We start from the raw sequence: 15738 nt of genomic DNA, 5'->3' as shown, positions 1-15738 counted from the left end.
TTCACAACAGTTAGGAATGCAGAAGAGTGAATATGTTCCCTTTGGTTTATCTGTTCAGTAAGTCAACTTTTGAAATAGTTTTCTTGCAAAGCTTTACGATTAGAAAAAAAAAGTACACATTTGTTATATATTGCTCTCAGTGTCCATTCCAAAAGGGAATGCTTGCTGGTTAAATATGTAAAAGCATGTTTAACTGTAGATAACTATGATATATACAAGGCTAAATGAGGTAAAGTTGTAAGTAATAGTGAGCTCTTAGAGAATATTCTCCTCTCTCCCTCTCTAAGCTTTTGAAAACTAAGAATGCATTTGAGATAGCAAAGGATTGATGCACTCCTTAAGCTTGATTAAAAAATGAACCCTGCATAGAACTTTCTTATTGCTTGAAATTATAGCTTCCAGGCATAATTTCATGGGTCCTATACATATCAAGTAGAAGGTTTTGAAATGCCTTACTCGGCAAGTTTATTATTACCTCAGTTTAATGTTTCAGCATTAGTTTTTTCTTACTCCTTCTGCCTCCTGAAGAATCAAGTTTTCTCTCCTGTGCAATGATTTAATGTAGTAATTCTCAAAGTATGGTTCCTACCCTACTCCTTCTTGTTAGTACAGTTCCTTTTTTTAGTTCTTATTGCTTCATACTTACCTATGCCTAAAGGCTACTTATTAATAACCTACCAAGTGAATTGCTAAGGATTACTAAAGCACAGTATTCATGAACCAAAACTAGCACAACAATGTAGTTTACTGTTGTCTCTGATACCTTTTTCTCCCAGAAAGTTCTGTCCTGGGAAAGTTGGCACCAATGCAAAGCTTCTTATAGGTCATATGCAGAATGGGGATTCCTACAATATTCAGGAAGGGTGCTTGTTTGGGATGCATCATCAGTATTGTCTCAAATTGGTTTTTCATTGTGCTTCCTCTTTTATTTATTTATTTACCCATCCATTAGAATTACTAGTAGCTTCATCTTTGTCAATTTAATTTATGGGCTTTCGGTTAACCTTTCAGTTGTGTGGTCAGGGATATTTGTACCAAGAATATTTTGGCTTGTCATTTAAGACACAAAAGTGTTACAACGCAAGTGTAAATCCTTCATTCCCCTTTTGCTAATGCTCATGTATTTAGTCACCTGAAAACTTTCTTGTACAGCGATACTTGAATGTTATTACTAAGTTCCTTTTCTACTGGAAACATGTTGGAGTGAGAGGCCTGCTAGTGGACCTGACGCTTTAGGCATGGGCTTCATGGCATGTACTTTATTATGAGTTGGGTACTCTGTGTTGTCTGTCACTGTCCTTCAGCCCTTTACCAAGAGCTCGAGGGACCTTTTTTCATCTTTGCTCTGTGCCTGGTGTATAAGCATTGGATTCATATATTTATTGAGTGATGTCTCAGCTTTTCAAAGTGATCATCAATGTTTTCTATTTTTAAAGATTTTGGAATAAATTCACTTACAGTACTTACTGAATACCTGTTAGGTTCTAGTAGGTATCCAGTTGAGTGTGCAATTGAGTGTTTTCAGACACCATTTTAAGTAGATCTCCTTAAGGAAAGTTGCTGTTCATGCTGTTTACACATTTTGCTTGCTTTTCTTAATAGCAAAGTTTTCTGTAACAGAAAAAAAACTTTTCCTTCAGATTTGTGAATCATGTGTGTATTTGAATGACACATCTATATGATTTCCTGTTATTTGTTCTCCTGGAGGAGAAAATCCCAAGTAACATGAGGTACTGCATGTGTTTTTCTCCTCTGTACTGCAGCCATCATTAGCACTTACTTCAGTTCTTCCTTAGCATTTCCTTTTTGGGTCCTAGGCAAATTTTTCAACCTTTGAGAATGGCAGGGATTATTCACTTTTTTTTTTTTTAACTGTTATTTGCTTCTGGAAATTCATCACTGTATCCTAGCCCTAAATTTTTTTTAATATATATTTTTTGAATGCTAAAAGGATTTGTCTTTTCTACTTTGTATTGTTTCAAGTCAGGATTGTATTCTATAATTTGTTCTGCTGTAAGTCTCACCTGCCCACAGACACCACTGCTCCTGGGTTAAAAATCTTTCAACATTTAAGGGGAGACTTTTCTAGATATTTCTTCTCTAACAGTTCAACCAGAAAAATTACCTGCTGTCCACTCAAAGATGTACTGTCTTAAACCAATGTCAGTGCATAAGAGAAGTATCAGAATCATCCAGTGCTTTTCCCAGACCACCTTAAGGTTACAGTCTAGGGGATAAGAGTACCCATTGTGACAGAAACCTCAGGTGGCCAGTGTGACTGCAGATAGTTTAGGACACCTGGGTGGCATGTAAAAATGCCTTATCAGAGCTGCCTTTCCTTTTGGGGGAAAAGTGAAGTTCCAAACAAATATTTCACAATCTTCCCCTTCCCTTCTCCCTGAATACCAGATACGTTAGTGTCTAGAGACAAAAATGTTCTTGTTAAAACATCTTTAGGTGGTTTCTGTTTCAGCTGACAAGTGTACCCTTGATATACAATACGCCTTCTTATTTACTTACTGTACTAGCAAATAATCTTTTTGACCTCCAAGCTTTCCCCACTCAAACACAAGAAAATTGTGGTCTTTAGGGTGTCCTGCAGGATATTTTAAAAGCAAGTATAGTTCTGGGTAAAGTTCCCTGTCTTAATAGAGTTTGAGTTATACAGGTGCATGTATTAGACAAAGTTCAACACATACATGCTTAAGATTTGTACATTTTATTATATATAAATTTAACCTCAAAATGTATTGAAGTCCAGTTAATGATATGCATGCTGAATTGTTTAGGGGAAAGTATACTGTTGCTTTGAAATGCATAAAAAAATTGATGGATTGATGATAGGTAGAGATGTATAGAATGTGATAAAGCAAATACAGTAAAATGCAAATGGGTATATAAGTGTTCCTGTAAAATTCAACTTTGCTGTATGTTTGAAATTTTTCGTAATAAAATGTTAGAGGGTAAACATGACACTAGAAGCTATTGCTTGTAATGCAGTCACTGCCTTAGGAAAAAATCTAAAACATTTTCTAAGGAGAGAAAATGATTAAAATTCCAGAGTATAATATTGTGTTATTGTTCATGCTCTGTGATTTAGCCTATGGGGGTTGGGGAGTGGATTGGAAAGAAGTGCTGCATCCTGTAACACTATTTTAGATCAATGAAGTAAAGATGACAGCAATAGTAATTTCATGCCCAAAGTTAATTTTTTTCTTCTATGGTCATTCATTTAACCAATCTCTCCTTTCTTGACAGCATAATCCTGAAGTCTTATTTTCAAAGAAAAGAAAGTGTTCTTAATGTCACTGAACTGTATTATGATTGAATGCAAGCAAATATTTGAAGAGATGAATCATTGATTCCTGGACTATTTGTTAGAGAGGGTTAGACCAGTTGGCAGATGTCTCTGTGATGAGCTGTTTATGATGGTAGAGGTCTGTGTTTTGAGTACCAGACCTCACTGCTTTAACACTAAACTTACTGAAAGCCCAAGTGTGATTCTACCCCCCTCTCAGAGCAGCTTTAAAACATATAAAATGTATTAATAAATCATAAATGATATAGAAATGGAAAGAATAGTCTTTACTTTCTTTTTTCAAAGGGAAGGGATCAAAATAAATAATACCACACTTCAGAGAAATAAATTTGCAAAGGAAATGTTTGATTATAATTATGCTCTTGCAGCAGAATAGCTGTGAACAGTGTAATGATTTTAAAAAGCATTACCATTTAGATGGCAATAAAAGTATTTCTACTAAGCAGTGGCATCCAGTGGTATCATTATCATCCAATCAGTTGATGATTGCCACAGCCGTAGATCTGTATATATTTAAATTATGTGAATTCTGTGACTAGCTCTTTTTTTTTTTTTTCTTCTAGTTTCAAAACTGACTTGACAATCTAATGCTAAGTAGTCTTCAAAGTTAAGGTAAAGTATATAGGTATTATAGTTGTGTTGCCTTTACATCATCTTTAGTCTTATTTATTCATTTTCCATTCCATTCAGTCTGTCAGCCCTTGCATAACATTGCCCATAAGCAGGGTACCATCTAGGTTCAGGATGATGCTTCATACGGTGGATCTGCTGGGAAATATAGGGAGCTGTTTTTATTCATTGTGTTGATAGTATACTGTACATAAATTGGATGTAACTCTTTTCTAATGGTTATTTTGGCTGACCTTTGCAAAAGACCAGGTTCAAAGATAGTCTCAGTTCATTTTTCTGGAAAAGAAGATAAACTTTTTAGACCCCAGAAGAGTCACCCTTTAGTGTTTCAGTTTGTCCCTTTATTCAGTCAATAGGTCCTGACTACTGTGCCAGGTTCTATAACACAGTGATTCCAGACCTGGCCACCATCACCTGGGGAGCTTTTAAGAAAACACTTGCTTGGGCCACATCCTAGAAATTCTGATGCTGTCTATTGGAGTAGAATCAGGAATTTGTGTTTTAAGAAGTACCTAGGTGATTCTAATGCCCATCATTTTGGGGATGATTAAGCTACAATCTTTTCCAAGGCTCTTTGTCTGAAAGTATAGATAAGTAAAAGTTATTTGAGTACAGAGCAGATGAGTTCTATAAAAGATAAATTTGTTAGTTATCTTAGTGCTCTTAATTAAGACAAGTCTTATTCCAGAGCCCCCACCTCCTAGATTATTTAATTACTTCTGATTAACTATGTGCTCATTTTATAATAACATCTTGCATTTTTGGATCTAGTTTAAGTGTTGGGCATTGTGCCATGTGTTTTACACTTACTATTCCATTTCATCCTCACAGTACTACTGTGAGGTGTAAGAACTATTACTATCTTTATGTTTTAAAGTGTGTCAATAGTCAGGGTAATTAGAATGTGTGTCTGTAACTATTGCAGGGCTGGGATCTGTGCCCAAACTGTCTGACTGCAAAGCGGGTGCCCTGTACTGTAGGTGGCCTCTGACATCCTGTACAAAATCTGTAGGCTGAGTGTTACTGTCTCAAAACAATGGTCCTTGGAAAGTGGGCCACATAATGCTTTTTGGAATGAGATAAAACAAAACTGTCTAAAGTGTAATTGTTTAGCTTCATCACCCAGTCTTTTGCTTCAAGTGTTCACGATTTATTCTCTAAGAAGTGTCATGAGTGACAGCCATTTCAAGATGAAAAGGTACATATTTTTTAGTGCTGAATTAATCTGAAAGATCATACACTTTGTTCATTTATTTGTCCTGCTTTTGACTTTAACCCTCAAGAGCACTCTGTATGCTCACTTCAGAAAAAAAAAAATTTTAAGTATAACAGCTCTTATTTTTTTTTTCCTTTTTTGTTTCATAGTCTTTCCTTTGAAATACCTCATGATTTCTCCCTCCTGGCTAACTTCTTTACACCCGGTCTTATTCAGCTAGTTCTTAAAAAAGAAAGTCTTTGGTTTTAAAATACTGAAAAACTTTTTATTTTTTTACTCCCCATTTCCTTCTCAAATTTTGAGGTTGACATCATTTTCTGGGTCATTTAAGGAAAAAGACTCTTTTGGAAGAAATTGACCTGAACTATACTTGAGTTCAATTTAGAAATAGGAAAAAAAAAGTTTTAATTCTTCTCAGCTCCAAATTTAGTCAGGTTTTTAAAAATACCTGTATTATTGAATATCTTCCATTTGCTTTGAAATGTGCTAAATGGAAATCTGCATAGATTTAATTATTCTACATTCAATTTAAGCCTTGACAAAAATTGTTTGGATAGAACAAAGTTTAAGAGTTTGGAGTCCAACAGATTTCTTTTTTCTTTCTTTCCTTATGTATTTCTGTATTTATTTATTTATTTATTTTTAAATTAAAAAATTTTATCCATTAGAAATTTTAAATATGGCTTGTGATGGGACTCTCATTTCCCCTCCATGGATAGTCAGTTGTATCATCACAGGTTATCAAATAACACACTTTTCCACTGGTTTTCACTGTCTGCAAACTTCTTTTTAACCCAACTGCTTTTCTCACAGTCACTCTCATTAATTGTTTCCTGTTAATTATTCTAAATAGCTCTATAAGTGTTAGCATTAAACTAACTTTATAGGGTCCCCTGTCCTCTCCCCTTCAAGACTTTATTTTCTGGGACTCAAATTCACCTTGATATCCTCAAATCATTGCCAGCAGTTTTAGTGTACCTAATTGGTCTCCCTTCCTCAGGTATGCCTTCCCCAATTTAAAGTGTTGGATTGGATTAAATCTACTACTTCCATATCATGTCCATCCCAACTTCTATACTGATTGTGTGGAAAGGATTTAGAGAAGTCAGTGGAATTCCCTCCTGTTCTGATAACGTTGACACTGGGAGTGAGAGAGCACTTCCCCAGTAGAGAACATTCATTCCCAAATAGAGTTCCTTTGTAGCAAATCCTGGACCACTCCCTCTGCCATCTGCAGAGTATTAGCTGGTTTAATCACAGATTTTTATAGCTTTAGTGGTTAAGAAACTATGATAATCCAGAATATGAATTTATATGCAGCCTTAATGGAATGGGGTAGTTTTATATATGTACTGGTATATAGAAAGATCTGTTGTTAAGAGGGGAAAAGCAAATCATAGAACATGGCAATGTCCAATTTTTTTTTTTAATGCCAATTTGTAAGTACATAATAATAGTTGTGGAAATAGATTTCTTGAAGCTTTTAGCAGGGGTTATCTCTAGGAAGGGAACGGGCCATAAAGAAAGCCTTTCAGAAAACAGCAAAAGACTTTTATAGCATTTAGGTCTTAAAACAAATGTGTATTCACTTTATTTTAAAAAATCACTGAATGAAAATTTTTAAATAATAATTTTAAGATTTCAAGGAAGTGCTCCAGTTGCATATCAGCTAGGCTACTGCCTAGTGGCAGACCTGCTACAAAAACTTGGATTCTTTACCTCCTTTCATCCAGATTGTTCCAATAGTGCCTTCTCTGTGAACTTTCTGTAAGAAGGGCCAAAGCATCACTTCTTAAATGTTGCTTTTTGGTCTTTCTCAGAAACCAGTATAATTTATAAGATCAGTAAAAATTTATACCAGGCACCTTCTAAAAGAGTTTTTTTTTTCTAGGGGGAGGGTATAGCTCAGTGGTAGAGAGTGTGCTTAGCATGCATGAGGTCCTAGGTTTAATCCCCAGTGACTCCATTAAAAAATAAATCAAAATAAATAAACCTAATTACCTCCCCCTGCAAAATAAATAAATGTTTTTAAAAAAACAAAACAAAACAAAACCGTTTTTTTTTTCTGGGTTCTGTCTCCTGTCCTTTTAATCATTGGAATCACTTGGTTATCTGCCCTCTGGAGGGGATTATATACCCTGGTCCCTGCAGTGATGGGAATGGTATTACTTCCACTCTTGGCTCGTTTAGAATGTGTTCTCTTTTAAAAGACTTATTTCCAGCTGAGTCCTTGCATCATGTTCCTAGCTGTACTTCAGTCACATCTTTTAAAGTACAACTGCCAAATTTTGAAGATGGCCTGACTTTTGAGGAAACCACCAAAGTCTGTGGTATTACTTGGCTCAATCATTGCTGTCTCAGTAGTCTGGAAAGAGATAATGCCTGTCTGTTGTACCTCCTTTCTCCTCTCCTCCCATCCTTGCTCCTCCCATTTCCCTCCCCTTCTCTACATGTTAGATTAGATTACATACTATATATATACATATATATATATATATATGTATATATATGTATACACACACATATACACATGTATATAAGACTTCCTATCTCCATCTATTTTTTTTTCTTCAGTTTTTCCCCTATGAGCACTAAACTGGAAGTATTTAGAAGAATTTGCTGTAAGCCCGCCCAAAATAATGGAAATAAAATTTTTTCTCTTCTAATCCTACTAAATTATTTTTAGAACTATGTAGAGCTAGTTATTCCTGATCCATTAATCAGTATATGAGGATTTAATTGTAAATAGCCAAGGGTTGAGTAGGGACTACACACAAATCTCTAGTCCTTATGGGTCCTAGTCTCCAGATCTCAATATGTTTTTTTACTTTTTGCTACGCAGCCGCATGTTGGTCTTCTGCTTCCAAGTCTTGACTTCTTTCCAGACCTAATCAGATTTTCTCAGTTTAATAAAGAGCTGGTTCTGTCATTAGGTTTTTTGATGATACACATGCTGTGTGGGATAAGAATGGCCAGCGACAAGTTCCTGGAGGACAGGGACTGTGTCTTGTTCATCTTTATTCTCCCGGTGCCAACCTCGTGCCTGGTATGAGTTGCTTAGTCAGTATTTTCAAACGAAGATCATTGGTGCATCCCTATTCTTAACTTTGTAGCAGACATGTACAACAAACTTATCATTGTAAAAATGTAACCTTGAGATATATATTTACCTTTCCCAAAACAGAGTCTTGCTTACATAGCAGAAAAGCTTTGTAACTACTGGTATGATTTCTGTAAACTCTCAAGAGAGCTTCCAAATGGGAAATCTGTGCAGTTTGTGTTATTTAGATGGAACATTCTATCCTTTTATTATTCTTGTTATCGAATGGGTGCTAACAACAAACATCTGAAATTAGATATTTTATTTGCAACATATTACATTTTCTCATACCTTTAAATTAAGAAAGACAATTTACTTTTTTGTATTCCACAAAAGGACCCCTTAAAACAATTGCATTCTTCTAAGGTGATTCTGTATAGATAAAAGCATCGTTTTTTTTTTAAAGGGTAGCTCCTGTGGTTTGCAAAGATAAAGTGTAGCAGTCAACTTTATACTATAATAAAAAGGAATTACTGGTTGTTAATTCTCTTATGCAAAGACCACTCTTTGTGTTGGAAACCTATAAAAATAAACAAAGATGATTCTTCATTGTAATCCTAATGTCTATAAAATCAAACTAGGGAAGTTTGAGTAATTGAGTAGCTAAGACCTTTGATTCATTTCCTTTTTTTTATTTTTTTTCTCTTTTAGAACTGCCACTGGATGACCAGGATTCTCTGTAATTGATAATGTTGGAGATCAGCTCTGCAACTTCCTTCAGCATTCAGTTGTTAAAAACAAATAGGATGCAAGTTCCTCCACTCCTGATTATGAAAACAGTACTTGGAAAACTGATAACTATCTAAATGATTGTCTTTGGTTGGGCCGTGTTCTTAGCGAGCAGAAGCCTTGGCCAGGGTCTGCTGTTGACTCTTGAGCACATAGCCCACTTTCTGGGGACTAGAGGTGCCACTGCTACCATGGGTAATTCCTGTATCTGCCGAGACGACAGTGGAGCAGAAGACAGCGTTGACACCCAGCGGCAACAGGCCGAGAACAGTGCATTGCCCGCTGCTGACATGAGGAGCCATCCCCGGGACCCCGTTCGGCCACCAAGGAGGGGCCGAGGACCTCATGAGCCAAGGAGAAAGAAACAAAATGTAGACGGGCTAGTGCTGGACACACTGGCAGTCATACGGACTCTTGTAGATAAGTAAGTATCTGACTCACAGCCACCTCCTATCTAATGAAAAGTCTTCTGCCAGGAACCATAACTTTTGGACTCCTTCAGTTCATTAGGATATATTTGCCAAGCCTTGCTTCTCACAGGCCAAGGGAGAATATTTTATTTCTCCTCTGATGGCAGAGTAGATTATAAGATTTGTTGTTTTCACTTGCCAGCATCTACTCCTGCCTGGAAATATCTAAACATTTCTGTAGCAGAAAACATTAATTAGAGCTATGATCTTACTAAGAGAATGTAGTCAATATGGAGTGAGTTTGTGTTGAAACTGCAGTAGGAAATGGTTTTACAGACTCACTCTTATCTTGCTTGACTATCTACTCCACTGACCAGAGATGCAAGATCAGTTGTTTAACCAAGAGCGTGGCTGCACATAACTTCTGTTGGCAATGGGAGGACATAGGTCAAGGCGAGTTTCATCCTCCTCCCTCTTTTATACCCCTTAGATGGCTCCCTTAGATCTATTTGGGAAGCTTGTAAATTGAAAGAAAATGCAGGGCACACCTGTACCTGTTTTGTTGTTTCTCCCTGCTTTGTCTAAGTATGAAATCCCAGATTGAATAACAATGAAATTAAAGGTCATTATTCCAGCTGAAAAAAAATATTTTAACTTAATCTTATTATACAGTAGTTAGGAGTAAAAGTTTTAGAATTATGGTGGACCAGGGTTCAAATTCTGCCCCAGCCCCTTAACTAGCTACATGACACTGGGTAAATCACTTCTTTAAGCCTCAGATTCCTCATCTATAAGAAGGGAATAATGCCTTTCTTACGAGGATTATTATGAAATAATGTATATAAAGCATATAGTACGGGGCCTTGCATGTAACAATTGCTCAGTAGATGAAAGTATTTTTTTAAAGTTATATCTGAGTTTTTGTTTTTTGGTTTTTTGCTTCAGGCTTTGCTAGTAAATTTAAGTATCTAAATTTGATCATCACATTTATAAAAACCCAGTTTTGTTTAGTTCCTCAAAAGTTATAGCATAAAGCAGGGTATACCTGTGCATATTATTATGAGGTATTCTTTTTTTTCCTCACAGAAGTAAATTTATTTTGCACATTTTTTTCTGTCCACTATGAACATGCTGGGAAAAGGTAATTCTTACAGATACTCTCCATAACCAGCTCAGAAGGGCCTTCCTAAGTTTATTAAAACCAGCTTTTGAGTAGTTCTGGTATCTGAATTAATTTAATCTTGATATGTTTATAGGAAATATCTATTGAATACAAATCTATGCCATTTACATCCCCCAAACTCAAGCAAGTTTGGGGTATGTAATATTATATATAAGTTGTTATATAAAGTTTCTTCATGGTGACATTTAAAACGTACTGTGAAATTGTAATGAAAAGTTGTCCTTCTCAAATAAGAAAGTAAGCCACAGCAGTGTTATTTAAGGAAAAACAGGTATACAATAGACTTTGTATTTTTAAAAAGGGTGATTAACAGGTGTGAGGGCAAGAAAGAGCTTTATTTCCAAGCTTCAGAAAAACATTACAAATTATAAGTGAATTTGTTGATAAAGTACATAATCCACTTACAGGAGGCAAGTAGCGTACATTGGAATAATATGGCAACTTTTACCGTAAATCTATTTGTACTGAATTATAGTTAAAACTCTTCTGAGAATGGAAAAATAAGGCAGATGCAGAGCAAATGTGAAGGGGCATGTTGGAGAATATAATGGTAAAACGGGGTTCAGACAGTTTGTAAACATATTTATATAGCTTGTTTTTTTAGAAACTGTTAAAGGGAAGAATTTCTTAGTCTATAAAGTTTATAAGACTGTTAAAATGAAACATGAAAGGCAATTAGGACAGATGAGCTTAGTAAGAATATATGTAAAAGGATGTATGTAGATATTGCAGTTATAAAATGATCTATGTTTAATGTTCTCTCTCTACTTGTTACTGTGGAGAGGATGACCTTGATTTGAGAAGACAGCACATTCCTAATGCCATTGTGAGAGAGTTGCTATAGGAAAGAACACTTGAAATACACTTATTTTAAAATCATTTTGAAGGTTGATTATTTGCATTTTTTTTTTGGTAGTGACTTTATCCTCAGATCAATAATGGTATTAGTTATTGTCATGTGCTTTGGGATTTTAGTTTGCAGATTCCTCCTGATAGAAGGTTTTTTCCCCTTCACTGTGTGTATGTTCTCCCTGTCCCTCCCTCCCTTCCTATCTTTCACTTTTGTTGTCTCCATCTGGGTCCCAGGGACCCTCAGTCTATGACTGAACCTAAAAGTGCTGGTTCTGAGTTCCCATCCCGCTATAGGAAGTCCAGGTCCTGCTGCGTGGCTTTCTCTGCCTTTTTCTGTCACTGAAGACTTCTAGCTCTATACCAGTTTCAGCTCAGATTATCATTCAGAACTTTTTCAACTCCTTTCACTGAGAGGGAAACCCTGTCCCAGCTTTACTTGGTGAGTCTGCCCGCATCCCTTGCACAGGTGGGGTTTTGGTCCCATTACCTACCGTGCAGGCATAAAGCTCCTGGTCACCTCTGTCTAGTTCCTGACCCAGAGTCCAGGAATCTTAATGTCTTTAACTTCTACCTCCCACTGAAAGTTTCTGCTCCATTTCTGTTCCACAAAGAATTTTATCTTGTTTTTTGAATGTAGGGGTATGTGTGTCCTTTAAGTGTGTCTGCATAGAATTCAGGTGCTCATATTCCCTATAGGTCACTGACCTTGTCATATTTTAATTATTTTTCCCTTTTTCCCTAATCTCATTGTCCTCTTTACCACCATCTCCAAGTATCAGTGGGTTACCATTCTAGTGAATTTAAGGGGTGTTCTTCCAGTTTACCTGCTGTATGTTTGTTTATGTCTGTATAAGGAAGTTTATCTACAGTGTTTTGTGTGTGATTTTTTTTTTTAATTTATGTAACAGATAAGTCTCTTTGGTTTTACCTTCTGTCAGCATTATGTTTGAGACCTGAATGTAATGTTGCTGAATGTAAAGCTACAACTGCTTCTGACTGCTATGGAGTATTCCTTTGTAAGTGTGAAAGTACTGTTATTTTGTTATCCTATGATCCAGTGATGGTCACTTAGGTCATTTAGTTTACCACTTAAAAATTTTTGTTCCTACAAATAGCACTGCAGCAAATAGCGTCATATGTATCTATCACCTGTGTGATAATCTCAATACTCAAAGCGTTGTTGAGTATATGCATACTTAATTTCATTATTGCCAGATTGTCCCAAAGCAATGTTTGTATCAGTTAATTATATCATTTAAAATAATTCTTTTAAATAAGAATTTTCTCTTGATAGGATGTGTCAAATACTGGCACCTAATGAGTACCTGAAGTTAATTTAGTAATTTCTATATTGCAAAGTTATTCTGAGGATTAAATGATTGAAGGCAATAGTTTTTATTTTATTTTTCATAGTGAAACAGAGAGCCACAATATGTAAACAAATAAATGGTGAATATAGTCCTTAAATAATTAGATTATCATTGTTAGATGGAAAATATTTTATTCATTGTTAAAGTTCCCCTAAAGCACCTCCTTAGGATTCCTGGGATCACAGTTTGAAAATCCACCGAAATAAGGGGGAAATGCCATTGTAGAGCAGTGACTAGACTATTAAAAAGCTGCTTGATTAAGTTTGGGTTTTTTTTTTCTAACATCATCTTACGAAGTTTAAGCATATAGTGATATTTCCCAGAAGAACACTTAAAAATGAAGATGTTTATGTAGGCCTTGCTTCCATGAGTCCTCAGTTGGGATTGTCATCTCCATCCCTGGCATTTCTTTAAGGTAAGTATGAGGAAGATGATATGGACCTCCCTGGCTTGTCTCAACTAGCACTGGGCCTCTAGAGGAAAGCTGAAAGTGGACTCTCATCTCCAGTTTTACTCCTGTGCTTTGACTTCAGGCCACATGGTGGTCCTTCCATGTGCCCTTCTACCCATTTTATTTGTGGGCCATCATGGACAGTGACCTTGGAAATGAGCACATGTGGTGTGGATTTGTCCTTCTAGGTTATAGCTCTGATTGTCTCTTTCATCTCTTTCTTTAGATTCACTCATGTTCATTTCTTCTTTCTCCTACACCTACACTTCCAGTTTGAATTTTTATTTGAAATTGTCGTTTCTTCTTCAAGTTTGATGTCTTGAATGTTTGTTTTTCAGTGATCAGGAACCTCCCTATTCAATGATTACACTGCACGAAATGGCAGAAACAGGTATTTTTTAAGTTTTTTTTAAAAAAAATTCCTAATTAATTAATGATTGTGAAGAAATGTAGCCACTTTTTCTTTTTAAATAAAAGATTTCAAAAATGCTTAACACATGACAAAGAGAAAAGCCCTCAGTTTATGGAAATTTTCCTGTACAAGTGCAGTAATTAATAAGTACTGTATAGTTAGTTCCAAATATATGCTGTATCTTTCAGTAATGGTTTTATCTCATGGAAATTATTAAAATAAAATTATTTTTGGCATTGACAGGTCTTTGACTTCTAGGATGGGGAGGGTAATTTTTTGTCCCTCAATTTCCTAAGTGTCATTCTGAAGATAGAGACAGTTGTTTCAGATACTTCATTTTCTCAGTTAACTCCTAGGCCATAAATAAGATGCTAAAAACTGTTTTAATCATAATTGGGAAACCTAGGACCATAGCTTGAATTTTCTCCAAATAAAAGATAGCCCCAAATCACCAGACTCCTGTAAGTTAGGATTCTTTGTCTCTACTGTGATGACTAGCAATCGATGACTATGTCCATGCCAAATATCAGCTGCTTAAAAGCTATAGGATGAAGGCCAAGCTGTTTCTATTTTAATGTGAAGTCATCTTGTGCTACAAGTTAAATATTTTCACATTTTAAAAATAGTGGCTCCATCATATAATCTTCTTGATTTGCTCTTAGATGAAGGATGGTTGGACGTTGTCCAGTCTTTAATTAGAGTTATTCCATTGGAAGATCCACTGGGACCAGCTGTCATAACATTGTTACTAGATGAATGTCCATTGCCCACTAAAGTAAGTTAATGCTTATCTTTTGTGAAACTGACATCTATGCTTAAACACAGGATGAATAATCACAAAGAGCATTTGATATAATGCATTTCCTCTTTATATATTGTGGGTCACTCTTATTTAATATTAATTTCATTATGTAAACTTGTTCTTTATTACTAATGAATTGCTACATCCCTCTTTCTAATAATAGCTTACTATTAAACTTCAGTTTAAATTTTTTAAAATGTTAAAAATGGAAGCATTTATATCTGAAATGGCAATCTTTGAAATGGAAGTGAATGTTCAATTGCTGAGCCAATTTTCTTATCTCTCTCTGAACAATTTCCTCATAACAAAAGTTTTTAAAATGCTTCTATTAAGAGAAAAAAACAATTATGCAGAAAGCACTTTTGAGTCTTAAACATGTTAAAGATTGGTATAACCTTGATTATCCCTTATGTAGAACAGAAGTATCAAACTTTCATGGTCTTACTCCATATGTTCAATGGAATCCTCTTTAAAAAATTTTTGGATTCTGGCATCTTTCATTTGTTTAAGCCTCAGACATTTGGGCCCAACATGGAAAATATGGACAGAAGGGAAAGGTCTTTGGCTTAGTCACTGATGAATTAATTAACCTTTGCCTGGGCTTATATGAGGTTTCTGTTATAATTTGCCTCAAAAACTCTGGTGATATTTGTTCTTGATTGGTAAAAAAAAAATTTTTTTTAAGTTACTTTTTGCTTCAACATCACTAGGCCCTATGGTTATCAATCATATTGGCATTCGGGTGGATTTAGTCTGTTTAATAGTTCAATAGTATATAGTATATATTTGCTACAACTGGTGCATTTTAAATTAAATGGTATTTAGCCATTCATGGGAGAAAATTTTCAGGTTGATTAAATATTTCCCATCACTAATGTTATCATTTGGATATGTTATCATTTGGATACATTATATTATTTTTGTATGGTCATTCTGAGTTAATTTAACACCGGGTTATAGCTTCTCTGTCAAAGAAGTACCTTGGGGAAGAAACCTAAGTAATATATTTGTCAAGTCCACTTGTATATTCTTGTTTTTAGGATGCACTCCAGAAATTGACTGAAATTCTCAATTTAAATGGAGAAGTAGCTTGCCAGGACTCAGGTCATCCTGCCAAACACAGGAACACATCTGCAGTCCTAGGCTGCTTGGCTGAGAAACTAGCAGGTAACTCTGGGAAGCTCCGCCAAGGAAGATCTTAAGTTGTTTGACGTTAAAGGGAAGATTGCACTGCAGGTCTTTGATCAAACCTGCTTTACCAGAA

General features: G+C 35.5%; 1 protein-coding gene across 4 annotated transcripts in view; it reads left to right on the top strand.

The window, feature by feature from the left end:
• RSPRY1 (ring finger and SPRY domain containing 1) overlaps positions 1-15738 on the top strand; it is a 42626-nt gene that overhangs the window by 2950 nt on the left and 23938 nt on the right. For 3 of the 4 annotated variants that reach the window (XM_010967305.3, XM_045504554.2, XM_010967306.3), the window contains exons 2-5: positions 8917-9418; positions 13599-13651; positions 14335-14447; positions 15515-15641. In XM_010967305.3, the coding sequence (XP_010965607.1) occupies positions 9072-9418; positions 13599-13651; positions 14335-14447; positions 15515-15641 (640 nt within the window). In that variant the 5' untranslated portion in view covers positions 8917-9071. Of the gene's footprint in view, positions 1-3882; positions 3932-8916; positions 9419-13598; positions 13652-14334; positions 14448-15514; positions 15642-15738 lie in introns of all 4 variants that reach the window. The other variant, XM_045504553.2, reaches the window with a different exon arrangement.

The sequence above is a fragment of the Camelus bactrianus genome, chromosome 9 (assembly GCF_048773025.1).
Source record: "Camelus bactrianus isolate YW-2024 breed Bactrian camel chromosome 9, ASM4877302v1, whole genome shotgun sequence".
Taxonomy (NCBI): Eukaryota; Metazoa; Chordata; class Mammalia; order Artiodactyla; family Camelidae; genus Camelus; species Camelus bactrianus.
This window is presented reverse-complemented; position numbering and strand designations above follow the sequence as displayed.